Source organism: Lissotriton helveticus, chromosome 2_1 (genome assembly GCF_964261635.1).
Source record: "Lissotriton helveticus chromosome 2_1, aLisHel1.1, whole genome shotgun sequence".
NCBI lineage: Eukaryota > Metazoa > Chordata > Amphibia > Caudata > Salamandridae > Lissotriton > Lissotriton helveticus.
Window position 1 is genome coordinate 1,466,734,305 of NC_136059.1, and position 22,258 is coordinate 1,466,756,562.

The 22,258-nt window shown below is 43.7% G+C and overlaps 1 protein-coding gene across 1 annotated transcript in view; it reads left to right on the forward strand.

Annotated features, from left to right (window-relative positions):
• The first annotated feature begins 604 nt into the window (after nucleotides 1-604).
• The window catches only part of STBD1 (starch binding domain 1), a 66,273-nt gene continuing 44,619 nt past the window's right edge, over nucleotides 605-22,258 (forward strand). The window contains exon 1 of the mRNA XM_078676387.1: nucleotides 605-1,071. Within this exon, the coding sequence (XP_078532513.1) occupies nucleotides 720-1,071 (352 nt within the window). The 5' untranslated portion in view covers nucleotides 605-719. The remainder of the gene's footprint in view (nucleotides 1,072-22,258) is intronic.

Genomic DNA, 22,258 nt, shown 5'->3' on the forward strand with positions numbered 1-22,258 from the left:
TTTTCTTTCTCTGCCCCTCACGAGCGTCCAAGAAAGCAAGCCGAGCCTTATCTGAATGCCTTTGCTATTTCTGCCGTTCTGGGACACAGTTTTGAGAAAAAAAAGCAGGGGAACACAATCGTTTTAATAAAAGAAGTAGGGGCACTTCGTACTCGTTTCCATCCTGCCCACTTCGACCACTGAGTTCAAGCATCAGAAAAGTGCGGCTGTAACCATAATGCCGTCAGTTCGGATCCCATTCTATGTATGCCAACGGAGTTCGTAACTCAGGCACGACCTTCACTTTTTGCCAAAATAAAAGTTTGCTTAAGGGACTATCCATACAACTTTTATCCCGTCCAACACATTTTGAAAGGAATTTCAAGTTGTCCAAGATTAATATCCGTGAAGTGATAGGTTACTTTCGTATTAAACACGATTTAGAAAACTGCAGAACCTCTTTCACGGACAGGACTTTGAGGCTAGGACTGTTCATGATTTATTTTAGCCGTTGGTTGGCCGCAGCGGCAGATTTGTGCGTGCGTGCGGCTCTGCACCTTTTAATCCACGCAGGGCAGTCGGTGGACAGCGTGCGAGGGCGGGGAGAGGAGTGACAGCGGACGCCCCGCCCAGCTGAAGAAGATTTTATAGTGCAGACGGAGGCCGGCTCTGCCGCTGCTGTGACCGTGCCTCCTGAGTGCGTGTAGCGGCTCTCCCAAGCTTACTTACCCAGAGAGGCAATGGCAGGAGGAGGGCCCCACGCGCAGCCACCGAGCCCTCCCGCCGGGGGCAGGGGCGCTCTGGGTGAGGCGGTGGGCGGCATGTGGTCGGCGCTGGTACTGGGGCTTCTCGCCGCTATCTTTGCCTGGTTTTGGTTCGGAGGCTCCGGGGAGAGTGAGGATAATGGGGCGGCGGCGAGCCAGCCCGGAGCAAGACCCGTCGCAACCGCGAGGAAAGAGGTAGACGGCGAGGAACAGGGCCCGGACGGCTGCAGCGCCCCATCTGAAGTGATAGAAGGGGGTGTGAAGGTTGAGAAGTCTGCAAGCAAAGCAGCCACGTGCCAGTCCCAAATCAACGCAGAAAGAACAACAGGTAACGTCAAGTCGACCGCTGCACCTTGAAAGAAGTACAGCGCTCGCCCCACTCCAAACCTCTCAAGGCACCTCCAGCAGTTCACGCTTTTAGTAGCCTGCATTGATAGTCCTTGTACTTGAATGCCAGCTCACCCGCACAGCATCATTTGTCAGTGATACTTGGCCTTTGAGTCCTGTCTGTGCATTGGATAAACGTCTGAAGTGTTCACACAGGCAAGTAAAATCGTAAAACGTGGCGAGTTGGGGGTTATCCATTTCCTTCTCCTTTTTTTTTCTTTTTGAGTGAACCGAGGTATCGACAATTATACTAAAGTACCGTGCTCCTCGTCTCTGCCGCCGGTTGTCAGCTTTTTTGGTTTAATGACTAACTTATTTTTCTGGAAGCATTCTTCAGCAGAAGAGCCCTGTCGGAGGAAGGCAGCGGCATGCTCGTCAGAAACGCATAACCTAGTTTTATTTTTAGCGTTATGGGCTTGCTGAGAATCTGTGAGGCTATGTCGTGCAGTGTGTGAACGTGGGGAGGGTTGCCGTGGGAGAGAATGGTTTAGTAGAAGCATGATATCCTTGTTCTGACAAGTAACTGACCAGTCCACCTATGTGACCCGCTAACCTATGACGTAAGATAGGAATGTTTATTTTGGCCGCCGCTTCGGAATGGTAGTCTCTGCAGGTTCATGCATGCTGTACTACTACCCACTGAGAGACGGCCACATCTTGCTAAACGCATTGATTTCTGCGAATGGAGAATCAGAACGGGCATTTGGTGGTTAATGTTAAACTTGCTGTTAGTTATCCTTTGGCTAGTATTTGTTCACTCTGCCTTCAGTGTTTTTAACTTGTAGTCAAACAGTTAGGATGAAACCACTACAGCCAGAGTGGCCAATGCTCATAACGTTGTTTGTACAAGTCAAGGAAGACAATTTGACATTACCTGCTGTGGAGATGGACAACTAACCAAAAAGTCGTTCTCTAGAGAGTGGCAAATAAGTGGCTGTTTAATGGAACTGCTGGTTGATACCACTCCCAGTGCTTGCATAGGATGACAACAAGCTGTATTTTGGTTACAGGAGCGGTCTTAGTGATGGTGCAGAGTTCCTGCCATGGCAGATTAATTGCTTGACTTTTCCCAGTTCATGGTGCTGGCTTTATCGAGACCTATCAGCAAGTGCCACTTCAGCACCTGCACGCTTTGTGTGTTATGTGGGGCGGCACTGTCCAGGGAACCTAGGCGAATTGACAGCTCCACTCCAAATCCTACTGTTATAGCCTCCTAGTGCTCACTTTAAAGGCCCTGTTTAGTTCCATTATTCTGAGTTGTCGTACCTGGCGGCAGGGGTTGAAAAGCAAAGGCAGAACTGCTGGACACCTTGTGGCCCACTCAGTACCCAGTGTCATTTCTCAAGTTGGCCTAGTCATGAACTGATATTAAGGGGTTTCCATTTCTCAGACTCTGCACAGATAACATTTTACAAGGCTGAATGTTAATGACCTTGATGATACTTACCTAAGAATTGAGAAAAGTGGAACCTCTGGTGATAGATAATATGCTACTCTTAGCTAGAGGTGGGTGAGCCAACAAATTAACAGGCAGTCAAAGGTCTGGCTTGCGTCATAGTCTCTCCACGAGCCGAGCTTGAACTCCATCATACAACAAACTTAACATTAAATATGATCTCGTGAAATTTAAAAAAAATTGTATTGGTGTGAACATGTGGAACCTTTGACATTAATACCCCACAATACACCACTGCACTGAAGCACTTAAGTGATAGTTTTTAAACATGAACTTGGAACCATTCCAGGCCTGCTCCCACCCTGACAGCAGTGCCATTAGTGAACCAAGAGGCACAACAGTAGTCATGTGAACCCTGCATGTGGTCTACAGCCGGTATTCTGAACTTGAGTATTTGGAGGCGCTTTCATATGCGAAGGTGCAGAAAAAGGAGGATTGGTAATATAAAATATTTGCCTACAATCTCACAAGTTGGTAAAGTGGGAAAGCCTCAATTGATCAAGGTTTTCCGGTTTCCCTTTGTGGAAATCAGCCGCAAAACAAGACTTCATTTGTCAATCCTGTTTAACATTTTAATGCTTTGTTTTTTCCTCTTTGTGAATAAAGAGTAGAGTGAGTGCGGGAGGCAGTTGCCTCATCAAAATTCGGCTTATGGGCTCAAGTTTCCAATGAGACCTCGAGATAGCCAGGCTTGAGCATTCAGTGGCTTACTCACCTCTGCTCTTAGCCACAGAAGATGAGGTGGAGAGAATCCTAATGGAGTTAAAATCTGATTTGTCAGAAGATTTTCCACATTCATATTTTTAAAAGACCTTACCTATGTTAGGATTTCGTCACTTGCCTTAATTTGTAAATTACTCTTCTTTCAGGCATGGTTCTTAATAGTTGGAAGTTGTCAATGGTAAAACCTGTCTTGAGAGTTTAATTTAGATACCTCAGTAGCAGGTAACTACTAGCGACCCATTTCACTCTACTATGTTGAGTGCCTCTGCATGGTCCCATTTTTTTGACATTTACACATCCTCTGGCTGAAAATGTCAGAGACTTTGGTTTAGAAATGATTTCCTTTGCTGGCTATACCTGGATTATTCTGTGGGACAACAAACCTCTGCATAAAATAAAGGCAGATGTGTATTATTGCTTGCTGTCCATCTGGGATTGGATTAATCTTCTCAGACTGAATGGTTCCGAACATAGGCAAATAATACCTACATTTACTCTTCACGGCCAGAGTCTCTTCATTCGCCATCTGTGATGTTGGAGAATCTAAATCTTGGATTCAAGATGAAGGCTCTCATCTATTCCTCACATTAATAGTACTATCTCTGCCTGGTTTTTGCAGTGAAGGTGGTTATTTTTCCCCCATTTTATTACAGGAAAAATAAGAGTTATCGGCTGATGTAGTAATATGCTCACGGCTGGATTATGCGAATGTCTGTACTGGTATTGCTTGAAATTGCAATTTTGTAGGGTCCAAAGAACAGGACGGGGCAGTTAGTGGTCTTAAGTCTGTGTGAATATGAAGAGATTAGAGTGAAAAAGATCTCTTCACTGGCTTTTGGATGCCCAAAGGATTAGATTCAAAGCTCTTTTTTAATGAACTAACTACTCCATTCAGAAACTTTTTCCTAGGCATAAGATAAATGGATCTTTCAGATCGGAATAGCTTTTCCTATTGACGCTTCACTGATTTGCACAGTTGAGAACGGGTGGCATAATTTTCCCCGTTTTAAGAGAGCGCAACGCCGTTTTGGTGATCCTGCGACGAAAGGAGAATCTGCCTTTGACTAGAAAACTGCTTTAAACTTTCATATAATGTTAATTTAGATGTTTCTTCGGTGGTTCGTCTTGTTGGTTCTTAAAAGGCTAAGAATTCTTTGGGCTTATGTATTGCTCTTTATAAATGTCTTTCATTTGTACTTGCATGTATGTAAGAAGGGTATGCTTGTTCTCTGTATTTAAGCAATGTAAGTCTGCGTGCAAATACACTACCTATGACTAATTATATAGCACACAGTTTAAATTGATTATTTTATGGCACTTAATAAAAGGTGTTATGTATCGCAAAGTTTGGTGGCAATTCTTTTATTATTACCCTCATTAGGAAGAAAGATTGAGTTAAGACTTGCAGCATTAAAAAAAAACGATAGTTACAGGCTATATACAACTGTTTGCAGTGGGGAACTAACCCACTGAGCTTTTGTTTCCTTAATTGAAACTTGTATCCAACAAATTGCACAAAAATATCTCCCAGCAAATACATTAACGCCTGAGTTATCAAACTAAGGTGTGAACCTTTGGCTTGCTGGTCACACACCTTGCTCTGTCAAGGACTGAAAACCGTGGTCTGCAGGATGCACATGCAGGTCTGGCACTAAATCGAATTGCTGGGGATGGTGCCCTGGACGGAAATAACATTTGGTGTTAGTTGTGAAATTAAGCCAGAATAGCACTGTTTTTGCTTTTCCCGTCAATTTAAAAAAAATTGAGTGCTTGTTAAAATGCACATGTAGTGGGTCAGCTAATAGGCAGACTCTACTCATGTCTCTCTCCTTACTTACTCCCCTCTCCCAGCTTAACTTGTGGGATCTTGGGGTAAATGTCCCATTTCCACCACTAGCTGTCCACGACCTCTTCTTCATGTTCTTGTTTTCTTCATGGCCCCTATCATGAGTGTATCCAATGTTCAGAATATCTTTTCACTGGACGCTACTACACCCCCACTGTAACTGCAACTCCAAGCCCTCCCCTGGCGGTGGGGACTACATTTGAAATGAAATAGAGAGGCATTGTCCTTTTGAAGGTTATTGGCGACTCTTCTCAAGTAACCTACCTTCAACTGAGTTGACAAGTAGATACTGCACTGCATCTTGATGTTTCTTTACCCGTTGTCCCAATTATTAAATCCATAGGAAAGCATGAGTTTTAGTTGTAAATTCGAAATATTTCACCTTCTATTAGGGAGTGACTTGGTTTAGTGTGTAAATTGCAGATAGTGGTACGGGAGACAGTGTTCCCACTAGACAGACAAGTGGAATCTGTCATCGTGATAGCTGCACATTTCAGATGTGAAATAGCCCATCATGCATTTCAGTGAAAAGAATTACTAAACAAAAGTGGAATTAAGAACCTAACCTCATTTGTAGAGAGAGATGCATATATCCCTGTGGGCAGAGCCAAAGCCAACTCGAGACATATATTAAAGAATTTGTAACACTGGTCATTTCAGACAGTTGTCCTTTTAAGCTAAACCCAACGATTGTGCTGGTATGTTGATTACGCAGGAATCTTCAGAACCCCCAGTTCCGGGGCAGGAAATCGTTTTGCAATAAACGTATTTAAAACCCTCATTGAAAGATTGCCAGCAGGAAGGATAGGCAGGTTGTGCAAGAAAAGTAAAGTAAACCAAGCAGACCAGTTTGTTCTAGTTTTGAATGTGATTTAGCTGTAGGTGAGCTGTAAATTCTCACTGCATGCTTCAAAAATCCGAATCCGTTTGAAATGCAGCGCATTGCTGCCGGTGAGGGCGATTGAGTGTCTTATAAGCAGTTTTGCTGGACCGCAGCTGTTGCCTTGTAACTGTAGCTCAAAGGTCAGTGTACGACAGCTCCAAAACGTATGCATTACACTGCAAGCCAACACAACTGTATCCTTAAAGGACAAAGTCAGAAATCGCCTCTGGGTGCTCCACTATGTTGGCAGATGAAAAGCAAAACTACTGACATCTTGCATTTGATGCACGCGTTTAAGATAGATTTTTCTTGTTTCTAGTTATTTAAAACCATTACAATACGTCATCAAACGCCTAAACAATTAAAACAATCCAAAGTCATAGTTGGTCAAATTATACTGGTCAGTCAGGTTAAAATATCCAAAAAAGACTCCTAATAAAACCGAACAAGGATGCAGCACTAGGGCCACCCAAGCCTAGTCGTAGCAGCTAAACAGTAGGCCTGCGATAGTCTCTGTAGGGGCAGAACGACAGCTGTATTTTAACTTAAGAACCACCCGGCACCTGCCTATTTATTTATTTTAGCTGTTCGTAGTGGATGAATTCAATAGCTTAAGGGCTTCCCTGAGGAATTTCATGCACTTGGCTGTAAGCTGACCATCTGAGACACTCAAGCATGTGATAACTGTTTTATTACATTGAGTGATACCCAAACGCCAAAATATCTGCTTTAACCAGTAGCACCTTAACATTTTTAGACCCAAAGACAGAAAATGAATGTGCATTGGTGATTCCTGCGCAAAAAACACCATCCTCATTGCTGATCAGAAAAACCTTTCAAGCATCCAAATTTATATACTTTTAGAGGAATTTGTCCACATCGCATCCGTACGAGATTTTTTTGAGGGCCTGTTTGATAAGGCTAGATTGGTGTCACATTTTTACCTGATCTTGGTAGAGCGTTCCACAGGGATCCACGTGGGCTTTCAGGCTAACTCTTGCAGTTCCTCCTCCCTTGATTTTATTTTTGGCTAACAATTTGGCCATCCGCTTCGGGGGCATATTTTGTTTGAATATGCTTTGTGCTCCCAAAAGTTCAGGTGCTCTCCTTGCGTAAGTTTCCCATCAAAGTTTATTTTCCTAAATGCCAAGCCATATTTGTTTTTTTAGAGAAACTTTGAGAGCTGCCTTAAGCTTGGCGGAGTATCCCAAAAATCGAGCTTTTAGCTTGATTGTTTGCTTAGTCCTAATTCCAGTCATATTTGAGACGATGGGGTGGCAACGGGGAGAGAAAAAAGATTTATTGCATACATTTAGCATCATATCCAGCCATGAGCCGATTTGTCCTTCAAATATCAGGGAACCATAGGTTAGGGTTGGGACGAACTTTGCCTCAGTCCTTTTACAAATGCTGTGCGATCTGGACAGTGCATCTTTTTTTGCCAGTTTTTTTTAAGCTCATTGTCATGGACCAGGGGATATCTTTTGAGTGGAAAGCTGTGTTGAGTGCATGTCACGCATGTTGAAAAGGATGCCCAGGTATTTTAGACTCTATACTTGCTCCAGTTCATGTTAAATATTTAGTTGATGGTTCGAAAAGTTTAACATGTTTCACAAACTGTGCAGTTCTCTTCTTTTAATTCATATTAAATTCCCAAATCTCACTGTACAAAGAGGAGAGGTAACTCAGCTGTATAAGTTTACAATGGTCTGACGAGACAAAGTTCAAAACAGGGGGATTGGAGTAGTAGACCCTCGATGGGAACAGAGGAAGGGTAGATTGACAATTAGGAAGCCATGCGTTTCACTTTCCTTCGTCTGAAGGCCGAAGCTAACCTAGAATATTGCCCAGCACACAAATAAAAAATGTTACTTGGAGGTACACAGAAACATAAGATGACAGACTTTGGTGACAAGTCATCAGCTAATGTCACGGCCTATTTGCAAATCAGAACAAAAATTAATAATTCATGTGTCGGAGAATTGCAATTAAGCTTGGCAACCATTTTGTGCTATGTAACCTTGACTTGTGGAGAATGGTTTAAAAGTGGCTGAGTTGGCGCCAGATGGATTCTTACTACTGGTTTGCAAGAGCTAATGGATCCAATTCTGTAATCACTTATTCCTATTGGATCTTACAGCTGGAGCATTCCAAATCAAGTGGGGGGGTACTGGGCCTCAGTCGTGTTGGTTGGGGCTTTTCATCACTGGCATCCTGTGGTCTGTTATACTATATCAATGCAGGTGTGTTCAAGTGCACACCCTATTGCACCTGACTCTTGGGTTAGTAAGGGTGAGCAGTTGAGGGCATCTCAAGGAGGTAGTGTAGGGGTAAAACAGTAGTAAAAACAACCTAATCGGTAGGCACAATAAGTGAGTATCCAGCCCACTGATTTTCTTTTTGAAAAGAGAAGTACTTTAGCAATCTCAAAATGCAATATGGTACTTGGAAAAAAAGTTAACAATACTGGGATGCACACTAGAGGGGCTCACTGCATAGAGAAAAAGTGTTATAATTACTCTGCTGCAAGCTAGAAACGGTGAACTGGCGCAGCTTTCCTGTATTCTGTGACCCGAAGGTCAGTCCGTAACCTTTTACTATATCAATTTTTGTTGGTTGCAGTTACCTGTAGAAGTCTCAGTCTGTTTAGTAAGTTTAAAGGCCAGTGTTGCTCCAGCATTGTTTCTGTGTGGAGCTCACAGGTGTGCAGCTTTTATACATTGGTTGAGCAGTCGACTCTTGTGGACACTGGAGTGCTTTTGAGTGTTTGTATGAAGTATTTCTAGAGTATTGTACAGGGTCAAAAAAGAGTGAGGCGAGCATTCAACCCGTACCTGAAAAGCTTTGGGAGTTCCATGATGGATACTTGGGTGTTCAAGATAGCGCGGGTTGGCAAGGGTAGCCAATAGAATTCCACCAGGATGGTGGTTATTTTTCGACTGCTGCCTTGCACTGAAAGTGCCCATGTCCTTGTGAGAAGCTGCAGGGAACTATCAGGAAGCTGTTGGAGTCTGTTGCCCTGGGAGTCGGTTGCTTTTGGTAGTGTTTGTCCAGCCATTTTTTGTCTGCTGTTCATGGTCCTGTGAAGTTGGTTGAGGGATTGGCTGTGATGACCTGGATGGTCGCTGTTAGACCTGGCATGTCTTGGTGTGATTACCCCTGACTTTTTGCCTCTACCACCTCTGGTGCTGTGATAGATTGTTTTGCCAACTTAGATGCTTTAGACACTTTGCCACTGCTAAACAGTGTCAACGTGCAAGTGTTCCCTGTACACAGTTTTATGGTGATTGGCATGTTTTCGTTGCTAGTTAAGTCCCTACTAAAGTGCACTGTGTGCCAAGGCTGGTAATGCAGATGCTACTAGTGGGCCTGCAACACTCATTGTGCCACCCACACAAGTTGCCTTAAATAGGGAACTCGGGCCTGCCATTGCAGTGCCTACGCGCGGTTTGTTAAATGGCCATGTTCTGACAAGTGCACTCACTTGCAAGACCGTACCCTTCCTTTTCTATGCACATAAGACGCCCCTATGGTAGGTCCAGGGTACCTCTTGGGCATGGGGCAGTGCATGTGATAAGTAGGATATGTACTAAGGTGTGTCGCATGTCCTGACAGTGAAATAATCTCCATTTCGTTTTTCACTGTGGAAAGGGCATCCTGCCCATAGGATAGAATGGAAAGGCTGTGTAATATGTTTTCCAGCCTATCTTCCTAAAATTATAAGATAGAAAGGTGAAGTTTAGTATGCCTGAACTCAGAATGTAGTTACACATCTTTCTATGAAGGTGGTTTTTGCATTGTGTTTATAAGCCACTCTTTTAGAAGTGGCTGGGGTTTTATACTCTAACATTTCTCTGTTTCTCTGCCTGGTTGTGGATTGACTGTCTGGATTTGAAACCAATAGGATCTGGGGAATGTCTTGACCCAGGGAGGAGGTGAGACAGCAACAGGCTGACCTGTATCTGGAGTGTAGGGGGAGGAGTAGCCCCTAGCGGTGAAGAGGCCTGGGTCGCTGCTATAAAACAATTGTCCTATCTCCTGCTGTGTGATTGAGAATACATACCCCCACTAATCAAAGGAAGGTGTCACTGGCAGGGAGGCACCCAGAACTGATTTGAACAGGGGTCAGCGCCCCCTGAGAACAAAGACTTCAAAGCCATTGAGAGGTATAACTATGAGAGCTAAAGCCCCTGAACTTTGGAGAATGGCTTGATCAAGATTGAACCAGACTGAAGCTACTTCGTGGTCAAGAGGAACCTTTGCCAAGGAAGAAACAACTGAATAGACTAAAGGAAAGGACTGACCCTTGCTCAGTGTTTTGGGGCTGGCCTACAGTTAGTTGTTTTAACCAAGAAAAGGCTAAAGGGACTTTGCTGTATGCTGTCCCCCTGCTTGAAAGGACTTTGCTGTGCTGTGTCCTGAAGTACCTTATCCCCAAGGGCCCGAGGTTTGCTGGCTCCCTGTTGCAGAAACTCAGGAACACAAACGTTTCCATGAGTCAGCGGTGCTGTGCGTTCATGCTTGTTGCAGCCTGAGACCTCTGTAAGCAGTGCCCTGTGATCGTGGGCACCTGGAGTCCAAGCGAGGATCAGCAACGCTGTGTGTGCTTTTTGCAGCCTGAACCTTTTGTGGGGATTGCCTTGTATCATGCACCCGGGGTTAAAGCGAGTCTCAATGAGGTTGAGTGCGTGTTCATCATGCAGCTTAGGACCTTTGCGTGGAGTACCTGGTGATCGTGCACCTGAAGCTAAAGGAAGACTCGCAACGCTGAGTGCTTGTGCCCTGTGGCAGCCTGAGATCTTCGTAGCAGTATCGGCCCGGCAGCCCCGTAGGAGCTGAGCCGCCAGCCCGAGTCCACCATTGCCAAGTCCGAAAGATTGCATCGAAGGCCCAAGTCGCTGGATGAGGAGAGTGAGTTTGTGCCCCCCACCGCCCCTCAGGTAACGTGTGTCGACTCCTGGGGCGAGGGGTTCAGAGGGAAACTCTCTTGGTCTCTCATTTCAGCAGCTCAAGCCTCTGCTTCGGCTCTTATCGCGGCCCGTATTGTCAAGGGAGTGACAGTACCGGGGCTGGATAGTGGAGCTGCACTTTTTGTGTTATACCATACCCGGATTGTCAGAGGCTACCTGCGAATCAGCATGAGTGGCAGAGGGACTGCCTAAGGCACTGTAATCGGTACCAGATTGTATTACAGATTACTCTATTTCTGCGTAACGGAGTACCTGATTGCCGTATTACGCATTGCATTATTCCTGCATAACGAACTACCTGATTAGTGTATTACGCATTACCTTATTTCTGCATAACGACTTACCTAGTGGTTGTATTACGCATCAAATGATTTCTATATTACATAGTACCTGATTGATGTGTTACGCATTGCATTATTTTTACATTGCCAAGTGCCTGAGTGTTGCGTACGCATTGCATTATTTTTTCATTGCAAAACTGCCAGATTCTAGCATTACTATCTGCATAATATGGTGTTAGGATTACAGTAGACTGTTTAGAAGTGCTCATTAATATCGCCAGAACTTACAAGTGGTTGCTGGCCTAACAACCGCCAGAAGAAATATTACAAATACGCATATGTTTGATTTATATTGTGTGGTCTTATCGTATAACTTTCTATATAAAGTGTATACTCGTTTTAATAAAACTCGTGTGGAGTCTATTTGTGGTGTCGTCATTGGGTTGCTGTGAGCGTGGTTGCAAATACAAACACATTTGCCTTGAAGATAAGCCTGGCTGCTTGTGCCAAGCTACAAAGGGGGTGAGCGGGGCTACCTCAGAAGGTGACCTTCCTTCCCCTGACGTGGAACCGCGGGTCCCTATTTGGCCTAAGGTACCTAACTCCGCCAACCAGGGATCCCAGGTCTAACAGTCGCTGACCCAGTCAAACAGGTGCATTCCATAGCTCGGCAGTGGGCAGTCCTGAAGCAGGACAGTCTCAAATGGACTGTAGGTGGGTTCAGTCCTAGGTAGGGCTTCTGCAATATCCTGTTGTAGCCATGTCCAGGTAGACCGTTCTGATGCAGCACTAACTGGGCCTTCAGTAATTCGGCAGTTTCAACCCTGCTTGGGCCTTAAGCAGTATGGATGTGGCAGCCCCATCCTGGCATTTATTTGCAGCCACAACTGAGCCTATGGCAATCACGCTGCCTGATTCCTGCCAGGAACCAAAATGTTTGGTGTAGGGCACAGGCACCTGGGAGCTCCTAGATCGCTCTCCGCTTCTTCCTTGGCATCCAAAAGGCAACTGAAATGAACTAGACCTTGCTGTTTTCTGGACAGTCTCTTCTCCTGCAAGACCGGCTTGGCTTCTTGCCTGCCCCTCCCCCCCTTCCTCAGCAGTCAAGCAGACTTCTAGGCACTTTGTGGCAAGAACATAGCTCTAGAAGCAGGAAATCCAGACTGCAGGATATGTCTCATCTTATGGAGATTGGCTGTCAGGCACCGGTCCTGCTCCCTATATCGAACAGGAGGAAGAATCCTTGCACGCCAGTCGCACGCCATTCGGACCTAACTCATGCATAATACGAAAGAGGGAAATGATTAAGGAAAGTTAGCAGTCCGAAGAATATATTGTTTCCCAACATCACGACTGGAGCAATATAAGTAAAGCTCGATCAGGTTTTCTGAAAAGAGGAAATACACAACTGTCAGAAACCCTCTAACTACGTTATTAAATGGCAATGTGAAACCGTAACAAACTATTTTTTTTAAAGATTATCAAACAAAGCGATTAAATAGATGTAATTCCAAACCATCAAAAGTCTCGAGAACAAATAAACAAAGACTCGAGACCTCTGTTTGAGATTTGCTACATTTAACGAGCAGGCCAACAGAGTGCAGAGCATCGAAGCTACAGTAATTTGAAATAAGGACTGAGGAGAACATGGCGGCAGACGGCTGAGCTGCCGCGGTGCTCCGTAATCGGGTTGCCGTTTACTCCACCTGAGCCTGGAAAACTGACAGATTTTGATGGATTCCCTTGCACATAACCTCTGCGGTACGTAAAATACAATTTAGGTTAATATCTCACTCGGCGGTAAGGAAATTGAGAGGCTTTGTGTGATGATTTGTTTGGCGTACCGTTCACTGAAAAGAAAAGTCTGCTTTCAATCTCCATGACTGGGCTGTTTGTCGGCGTATCCAAGGCTGAAGGAGCGAGCGGAGTCAACGGGTCTCGCACTCCGCCTATTCTCACAGCTTCTAGTCCCCTGATAACCCCGCCAACCTTGCGGAGGTGGTCTGCGGCAGCCCTGGAGCTGCGGCGCGGGAGAAAGGCTCGCAGTTTGTTGCGCGCTTCATGCGCTAAGGCTGGCGTTTCGGCGGCTTGACTCACGAGACCATATACACGGCTTGAAGTGGACGTCTTAGAGACCGAGGAGTCGGACGACGCTCTCAATGAGTCTGAGGAGCAAAATATCTCCGGGGGTTTAAAAATTCCGACGAAGGTTCGTCTTTTTGTTCACAGCATCACCAGCAGCGCTATCAACATCAGCAGTTACAGCCTAAAGGTAAGGGGAGAAAAAATTACAGAAGGGGCAAGCTGTCGGTCAAAACACAATCAGGGGAGCCTCTTTCCAGCGCCAGCACTAGTATAGGCATTAACCCTGCTGCATCGCCCTCCGTAGGTAAGAAACCCTCTTCATACCTTTCTACTGAAATTAAAGCAAAGGGCAATAGAGGGAAAGTCAGAGGGAAAGCACAAACTAAACGTAATCCAGCTGCCTCATGTGACTTAAGTACTAAAATCACTCCGTCGCTGCGCTCATACTTCAAAGCAATACCACAAGTATTGAACCTCACTGAGTCTCAGGGTACACCAGTACTTTCAGCATCAGATATGTCATCTACTGAGAATCTTGCATTAGCCCCAAACCCTCCCGACCAGACCCCTCTGGCGGATGGTCAAGCCTCTATTACTCCAATTACTGCAGTGGGTGTAGATGAGCCCCCTGACTCCCCTGTCGATACAGCCATGCCTCAGCCAGATTACATCTTACCCACCGACCCTCTGATCAATGCAGCTCAGGCTACTATAGACATCACTATTAACGCCTTGGGGGGCCGATGGGTTAAAAGTCACTGCCGGAGCGCATATGAGGGTAGAATATAGACCAAATGACCCTCTTCCCTCTATTTTGGAGGAAACTGCAGCCGCAGCAAATGCGGGCATGGAGGCAGCAGGGGGGCCAGACCCGCTAATCAGACGTTCTGATTTAGACTTAGATCAGCGACAGCTTTCAGACCTGGGCTCTGATATTGTTTTATCCCTGGAGGATGGAGGCATCACAGCAGCCTCTCTATTACTATTACTATTACTAATGTTTTCCACCTTATCTCGTGACATTAAAAGGGGGTTTGAAGAGTTTGCATCTATACAGAGAGATTCTGAACTATTGCGAGTCCTTGGACAACAAAATAGATGGATTAACCTCCAGAACTGGTGTCTTGGAAGAGACTGTTGGGGCGATGTCGTTACATCTGGATAAGGCAATGGAAGATATTGGCAAATTTAAAGAAAGAGGATCAGACCTTAATAGACAGAATGGAGGTGTTGGAGAACAATGCTAGAAGGGGTAACATCCGCATTCTTAACATTCCAGAAGGAACAGAAGGACCAGATATTAAGAAGTTCGTTGCTCTTCTACTAAAAGAATCTCTCTCCTTGGATCAATCTCTAGAGGTCTTGGCTACTGATATCCAGAGGGTCCACAGGGACCCCTTTAGACTAAATCCACAAAGGTCGAAACCTCGTAAGATTTTGGTCAATTTTCACACCTACGCTCTTAAGGAGCAGATTCTAAATTTGGCTTTAAAACAAAGGTCATTACCTGGTAAGGGCTTTACTTTTCTTATAAGGTCAGATTTATGTAGGGTCACGCTGGAAAAGCAATGGGAGTTTGGTAAGCTCTTAGATGCCTTTAAGAAACTAGGTGCAACAGCTCAGCTTATATTCACAGCCTCATTAAGGGTTATGTACAACAATAAGATGACGAATATCAGGTCTGTTCAAGCTGCCGATGAGCTCCTTTTGGACCTAGGAAACAAGGGTTCAGATAAATAAGACCCAGATCTCCTAGTGATATAGACTAATCGTCTGGTAGGAGTATCTGCTGTTTATATCTATTTGCAATAAGTAAAAGCTTGGTCTTAAAGTAAGGTGGAAAGGAAAAGAAAATATCCAAACTAAATACTAAACACTAAATACTAAATACTAAAACACTAAAAATGTACTACAAAAAAAAAATCTATATCATTAAGTATATAGATATAAAAATACATAAAGACAAGGAAGGGGAAAAAGGAAATAAAAAAAAAAGGGAAAAAAGGGGAAGACGAAAGGGGAAAAAACTAGGAGTGGGAAAGGGGGGAAATGAGTGGGATAGAAGGTGGAAACAAGACAAATTGCTGTTAAGTCTTGTACCCTATTCCTCTTTAGTATCTGTTTCTCACGCATTACTCACTTCAACATAGGGATTTCTTTTTTTTTTTTTTTTTTTTTTTAAACTTCACTGTTTTTTCTTTCCAGGGGGGATAGGGGTAGCGGCAACCTGAGGTAGGGGTGCCATCTACTGGACTTGATCTGGTTAGATACAGCACGGGTTCTCCATGGGAGGGGTGGAGGGGGCACAGGGTTGAGGGGGGGTTAAAAATCTTTAGAAAATTCCTCATTTGCCAATATTATGATGTACTATACTTAGGCAGTTATATACCTTTCTGTGATGTGCTGATAACTTTTGAAGGGGGGGTTCAGTATAGTGCTGATTCTTATTTTGAATTGAGACGGGGAGGTCTTCGGAACAGTTATGATGACTAAACTAAAGATAATCTCATGGAACGTTAATGGCTTGCGTACTAAACCTAGAGCTAGAACACTTCTGCAGTATCTTCGCGACTCAGACGCTCAGGTTATCATCCTCCAAGAGACGCATCTGGTTCAAGTTGAAATCGACGAATTGGTCAAGGTTAATAAATGGATTGATTTTGCGATCTCTACTTCTCAGTCCTTGACCTCTAGAGGTGTATCAATTATTTTTAAGAAACATCTTAAAATCAAGCTCTTAGACTCAAAAGTGGACCCAGGTGGTAGATGGGTTATTGCTTCTCTATCTATTTTGGGTTTCCAACTAACAATAGTGGGGTATTATGGGCCTAATCAAGATGACCCATCTGTCTTGAGAACTATCTTTTTCCATCTTTTGTCTTACCCAGAGCCAGCAATAGTGGCAGGGGACTTTAACATTGTTTTGGACCCTATATTGGATAAAACTCCTAAAAACAGGTCTAAAGTCCCGTCAAAGTCAAGATCCTTTTTGATAAATGCAATGAAGCAATATGGATATGTGGATATCTGGAGATTAAGGGCAGGCCAACAGCAAGGTATTTCATTTAAGAATTACAAGTATCACCACCAATCAAGAATAGATTACATTTTAATTAACCAGACTTTGGTAGACACTGTTAAGATCATTAAATACCTTCCCCTACATCTATCAGACCATTCAGCCGTGCAACTGGAACTTACAACTCCTTTGACAGCGCCGGCAAGGATCTGGTCTTTTGACTGTTCACTACTCTCTCATTTTGAGGATATACTATCTATAAAAACTGAGGTAGTGCATTTCTTGAGTCCAAACGTTGGCTCTGCTAATATTGGAGTTGTCTGGGACTCTCTTAAGGCGTTTCTGAGAGGTCTAATTACAGCTAAAGTGGCCTATAGAAGAAAGGAATATAGAGGCCGTCGCCTCGGTGGAGGCGAATATAGCTATGGTCCAGCTGGAGATTGATTACAAGGCTAGTTCCTCGGATGATGTATTAATACCTTTGCGCGAAAGATTACTCTCCTTAAAGGGTCAATTGGCCTCAACTCTCAACCTGAGATTACAAGAAAGATGGGAGGCCAGCAAGCTTGCACATTTCCAGTATGGGGAGGGTGCTGGAAAATTACTGGCATGGAAGGCCAAAACGGATCAGGCACGCAACAACATTGACCTGATTAAAGTTAATGACCTCCCCTTATCTGTGGATGCTGATATTAGAGCAGCTTTCAAAGAATACTTCCAAGCCATATACCGGGAGGACAAAACATTAGATCCTGCTGCCATTAGTGATTGGCTTGGTAAAATTTCCCTCCCATGTCTATCTGTAGGCCAGATTGAGAAGCTAGAGACCGAAATCTGAGGATGAAGTGAGGAGAGCTATCCAGAATGCTAAGAAAGGGAAGGCATCTGGCCCAGATGGCCTGCCAGCAGAAATGTATACATCATTGGAGCAGGAGCTTGCCCCCTTTTTGACAATCCTGTTTAACCAGATTCTTATGTACGGGGCGCCTCCTCCGGAGTCATGGAATAATGCTTCTATCACTGTAATATTAAAATATGGGAAGCCATCAACGGCATGTGGTTCTTATAGACCAATCTCTATTTTAAACGGAGATTACAAGATATTCTCATCAGTACTTGCAAATAGATTAGCCGTAGTTGCACCCTTCATTTTACATCCGGATCAGAAGGGGTTCGTCAAGGGACGTCAACTCTTCCAACTGACACACGACTTAATCGGAGCTATAGATCTGGCGCTTCTCAAATCTCTTCCACTCGCGGCTCTAACGTTGGATGCCACCAAGGCCTTCGACAGGGTCAACTGGTTGTACCTGTCGGAGGCCTTGGCAAAGTTCAACGTGGGAGGTAGATTCCGTCGTGCTATCGAACTTCTATACCGGAATCCTAAGGCCAGTGTTCTGGTAAATGGGGTATTATCTGACCCTATTGATATCTCTAGGGGAACTCGGCAGGGTTGCCCACTCTCTCCACTTCTTTTTGATTTATATGCTGAACCATTTGCCCAGAGTTTGAGGGATAGTGTTGACATCAAAGAGTTCACATGCGGGGGTTGGGAGAGAAAGGTGGCCCTATATGCGGACGATATTCTTATCTTTACGACAGCACCCCACTTGGCCCTTCCTGCAATATTCAAATTGGCATCTGAGTTTGGGGAGATGTCCGGTTACGAGATCAATACATTAAAAACGGAGATGATGACCTGGAACATTGATCAGAGCTCTTTTACTGCAGGCATTCGGCCGGGTAAGGAGATGAGGTATCTAGGCCTTGATGTTGTTGGTGACATAGATCAGATTGCTACTAAAAATTTCTCGAAAGTAGCTAAAGAATGTCGCAAGTTGCTCCAGAACTGGGCCCATCTCCCGTTGTCTTTGTTGGGTAGAATTAATCTTGTTAAGATGTCTATTCTACCGAAGATTACTTTCTTATTTAACATTATTCCTTTATACTTTGAACCTCTTCTTATTAAAAAATTACAGGCTGACATTAATACTTTCATTTGGAATAATCATCTCGTGAGAATGTCTTGGAAGAAAATCAGGAGACGCAGAGATAAGGGTGGGCTGGTAGCCCCAGACCTGCAGATCTATGCTTGGGCTTTCCAGCTATCTCACGCTAGGATTTTAATAAACAATCCATCAGATCATGGAGTTGGTTCTATTTTTTCTACTTTATTGGTGGCAGAGGGTGTGAGTCAATCAGGCTTTCTTTTTCAATTCGGAGATCCTAAGTTTTTAAAAAAAGTCAAACTGAAAGTTTTACAGGGTATGGCAAGAATTTGGGCTCAGTTAACTAAAGGTATCAAAATAGGGTACTATGGTAGTAGAACGCCTCTGTGGGGTCTTCCGGAATGTCCGGCGTGGCTGGGAGATACACTTGCGCAATCTATTAGAGATGCGGGACTTCTGGTATGGGGAGATCTATTTGATGATGGCACTCTGCTACCCTGGGACTGTTTAAGAAATAAAATTGGCCCAAACTTTTCCAGATTTAAATACATGCAAATATCAAGTTGGTCCAGTGCATATAAAGCTTCACCATCTCGAGGAACTAGGTTTCCACTGGGTAGACACAGTAACCTTATCACTCTTCTAGTTGACAGATCTCCCACTAAGAAGGAGATCTCACTTTGGTATAAATTAATCCTGGAAGAACTGGATGGTGAATTTTCGCTTCCGGAACAGCTTTGGACACCGCATTTAATTTCCCCCAATCTACAAGACCTTTGGATTACATCATGCGGTATGATGTGGGACATTGTCAAACCAGCATGGCTACGTAGAAACCATATCTTTACCATCCATCGAGATTATTATTCGCCCGAACGACTTTCCAAATTTAATCAGGGAAATAGGGTGGCTTGTGCGAGATGTGGCATGTTAGCCGCAGCTGACATACACATGTTTTTCGAGTGTCCTCATCTTTCTCTGTTCTGGGAAGCCATAAGTAAGACCCTCTCAATATCACTTGGTACTAATATTGTTCTAGACCTCACCTCTGTGATCTTTGGCATTGTGAACAGTGTTCCAGCAGCAGCAAGGAGGTTGATTTTCTACACTATCCTGCTTGCTAGGAGAGAGATTTGTAAGAAGTGGAAAGACTCTCTTCCTCCCTCGATTAATGATTTGTACACTTCTGTATTACAGGTCTCCAGGTTAGTCTTTGCTAGAGCTGGGAACAGCGACAAAAGATAATTCTGGTATCTTCTGAGGTGGGACCATTGACAACCTGGTTTCTTTTTTTTTTTTTTTTTTTTCTCCCAGGTCCAATGATTAAGCCATCAACCCCATCACTGGGCATAGCTGGACACTGATGCTATTCTAGCATTTTTGCATTTTTTTTGGGCTGCACTTCTGGGATCTCCATGTGGTTTTCTGTCTTTGCAAAGCCGGTCTATACACTATTGCTGTGGGATGAAGGCCCCTTTCAATTTCTATACTCCCCACCAGTCGAAAGAACTGAGACAGCATGGTATTTGTATATCGGCAGGTTGCACAATCAGAACCTAGGTGGCATATGAGGACAAAAAAAAAAATGACTGATACCCAATAACAAGGCAACCAACCAGTGCCTATTAAGAGAGACTTATATTGGTCTTGAAAAAAATGGAATAATATAATCAAGCCAGCGAAACGTGTCCACGCTACATTCAACACAATCAATGGGAAATAACTAATCCTATAGATAAGCTAAATATTCTGCTACTAGTATTAGTTTTTAAACATTGTTAAACACTTTTGTGTTATCTGATGATAAATTGTATTGTCTGTTCCATGTGTCTGTTTGATGGTTTCTGTGACATATAAGGTTTTGGCATAGGTGGTGTCTTTTTTTGAGATAGGACTGAGAGCCAGTATATTGTTTTAACATTTAGCTGTTTAGGCAAAATTATTTTTTCTCGTGCATATGTATGTTTTTATGATATACCAATAGGATGCTAGCAACTGTAAATTTTATGTGCATTTAACTGCAAACATCATTGTTTTTTTAAAATAAAAATAACTTTCTAAATATACACTTTATATGTTGTATGGTTACATTTCGAACCAGGCAGGACTCCACGTATGGGCTAATTTTGCGATATTCCTCAATGTTGGTAACTTTTTAACCCAAAATTTGTATACATCTTCCACCAAGGGAAAACCTTATTTCTACCGGACCTGCTTGCATAATTATTCTGCAACTCACTCACTATCTTAGCCATTGAAAACTTGGAATCAGAATCACAGGGATGGTTTGGGTCAAACATCCATGCACAACTTCTAGACTGTGGTTGAGATGCACTGTCTCAAACTGTACAATCAGTTTGAGGTGGTTCTTCTTTTAGGTGTCTTCCTAGGCGGTTCGCCAGATGCTGCCTTGTATTGAGTGAGATTCCATACAGCAGATAGCATTGGGTTTGCTCCATACTGGAGCACCCACAACAGAGGTTCAAAGAGGTGGAAAGTTTCTGCACCTGGCTGTCATTACCTGAACTGAAGGAGTCCTCTGTAAAAGACAAAACGGTAGGCTTGAGAAGTTATAACTTTTCACAACAGTCCAATGTCCCTACCAGCCACCAAAAAGCATTGTCAAGGAAAACTAATTAGGATCTTTTTGCTAGCCAAAGGGGATATTTAAATGAGCTCTGTCTTCACTCCCCTCACTTCAGTATCTGGGCCTCCTCTCTCCAACTGCTGGAAAGTAAGCTGTACACTTCCACTGCCTGGGAACACAGCCCTAAGCCTCCATTTTGTGCCAGGTCAGCGGCGTCGAAAAAGGATTCCATTTGCCCCCATTCACACACCATGCGATGTCCTACACTTGTTACTCGCACCATCATAATCTGCACACACTCAGGATGTCAGTGTTTAAGGGTCTGAGCAAAAGCATGGAAGTGGAACTTTAAACATATGGCCCAGTCGGCCTTAATTACAGTGACACAGAGAACACGGTCTAGTCACAATATTGATTCTTTTAACCCCAATAGACTGCTGGCGGCACTCTATGGTCTAATTTTACCATAAGGACAGTAGTTCATGGTCCACAATGAAAGCACACATGTTACAAAGGGATGATTTTCTTTGTATACGGTTACTTAATACCATTACACTTATTTAAAAGACCTACAAACCTATAAAATCTCAAATCAAGAGTTGGTGCTTTCTCCAAGATGCATGTCACAATTGTAAAGACAGTCGTATTGTAACAAATTGCGGGTGCTACTCTTAAGTTGATAGTAAAGTGCCTGTGCAGAGTTGGTAGCTTTTTTATTCAGAATTTGTGTAGTGTTTTTTCTCTTAACGTTTAACCAACTTCTGTACAAATTGCAATGATTTTAATTATGCAAATAAATTCTTACTTACTGGTAGCAGCAGCATAGGATTGTGATGTTTCATTTGAAAATTTAGAAATTGCAGGAAGCCCATGCGATTCAAGAGACACTAAAGTAGATTTCACCGAGGGGAACAGAGATGATGATGAGATATAACGAAGTGCTGGTGCAAAAGCCTGATTTATCTGAACTAAAGACTAGTATGGTATGTTATAGCTACTCAAGGTGCACTTATGGGAGCTATCCACCTACATCTGTCTGACACTGAGGTCACTGACACATATTAAACAATGATCATAAATTCTAAAAACTCACTTTGTGTCAAAACTCTAGTTGAATACGCATTTGCAGGTGTGACTGGACTAAAATTATAATACGATAGTGCTTGTGCAAACATTGTGCTTGAAAATAAACTTGAGTGGTTTTTCGTAATGGCTTTACAAGGGCCCCATGTATCTTGTATACAAAAAGTGGTTGTACAATTGTTAAGAGCTACAAGAGATGCGCTGGAAGGACCTGTCCGCCCCAGTTACCTGCTGCTGGGGTAGCCT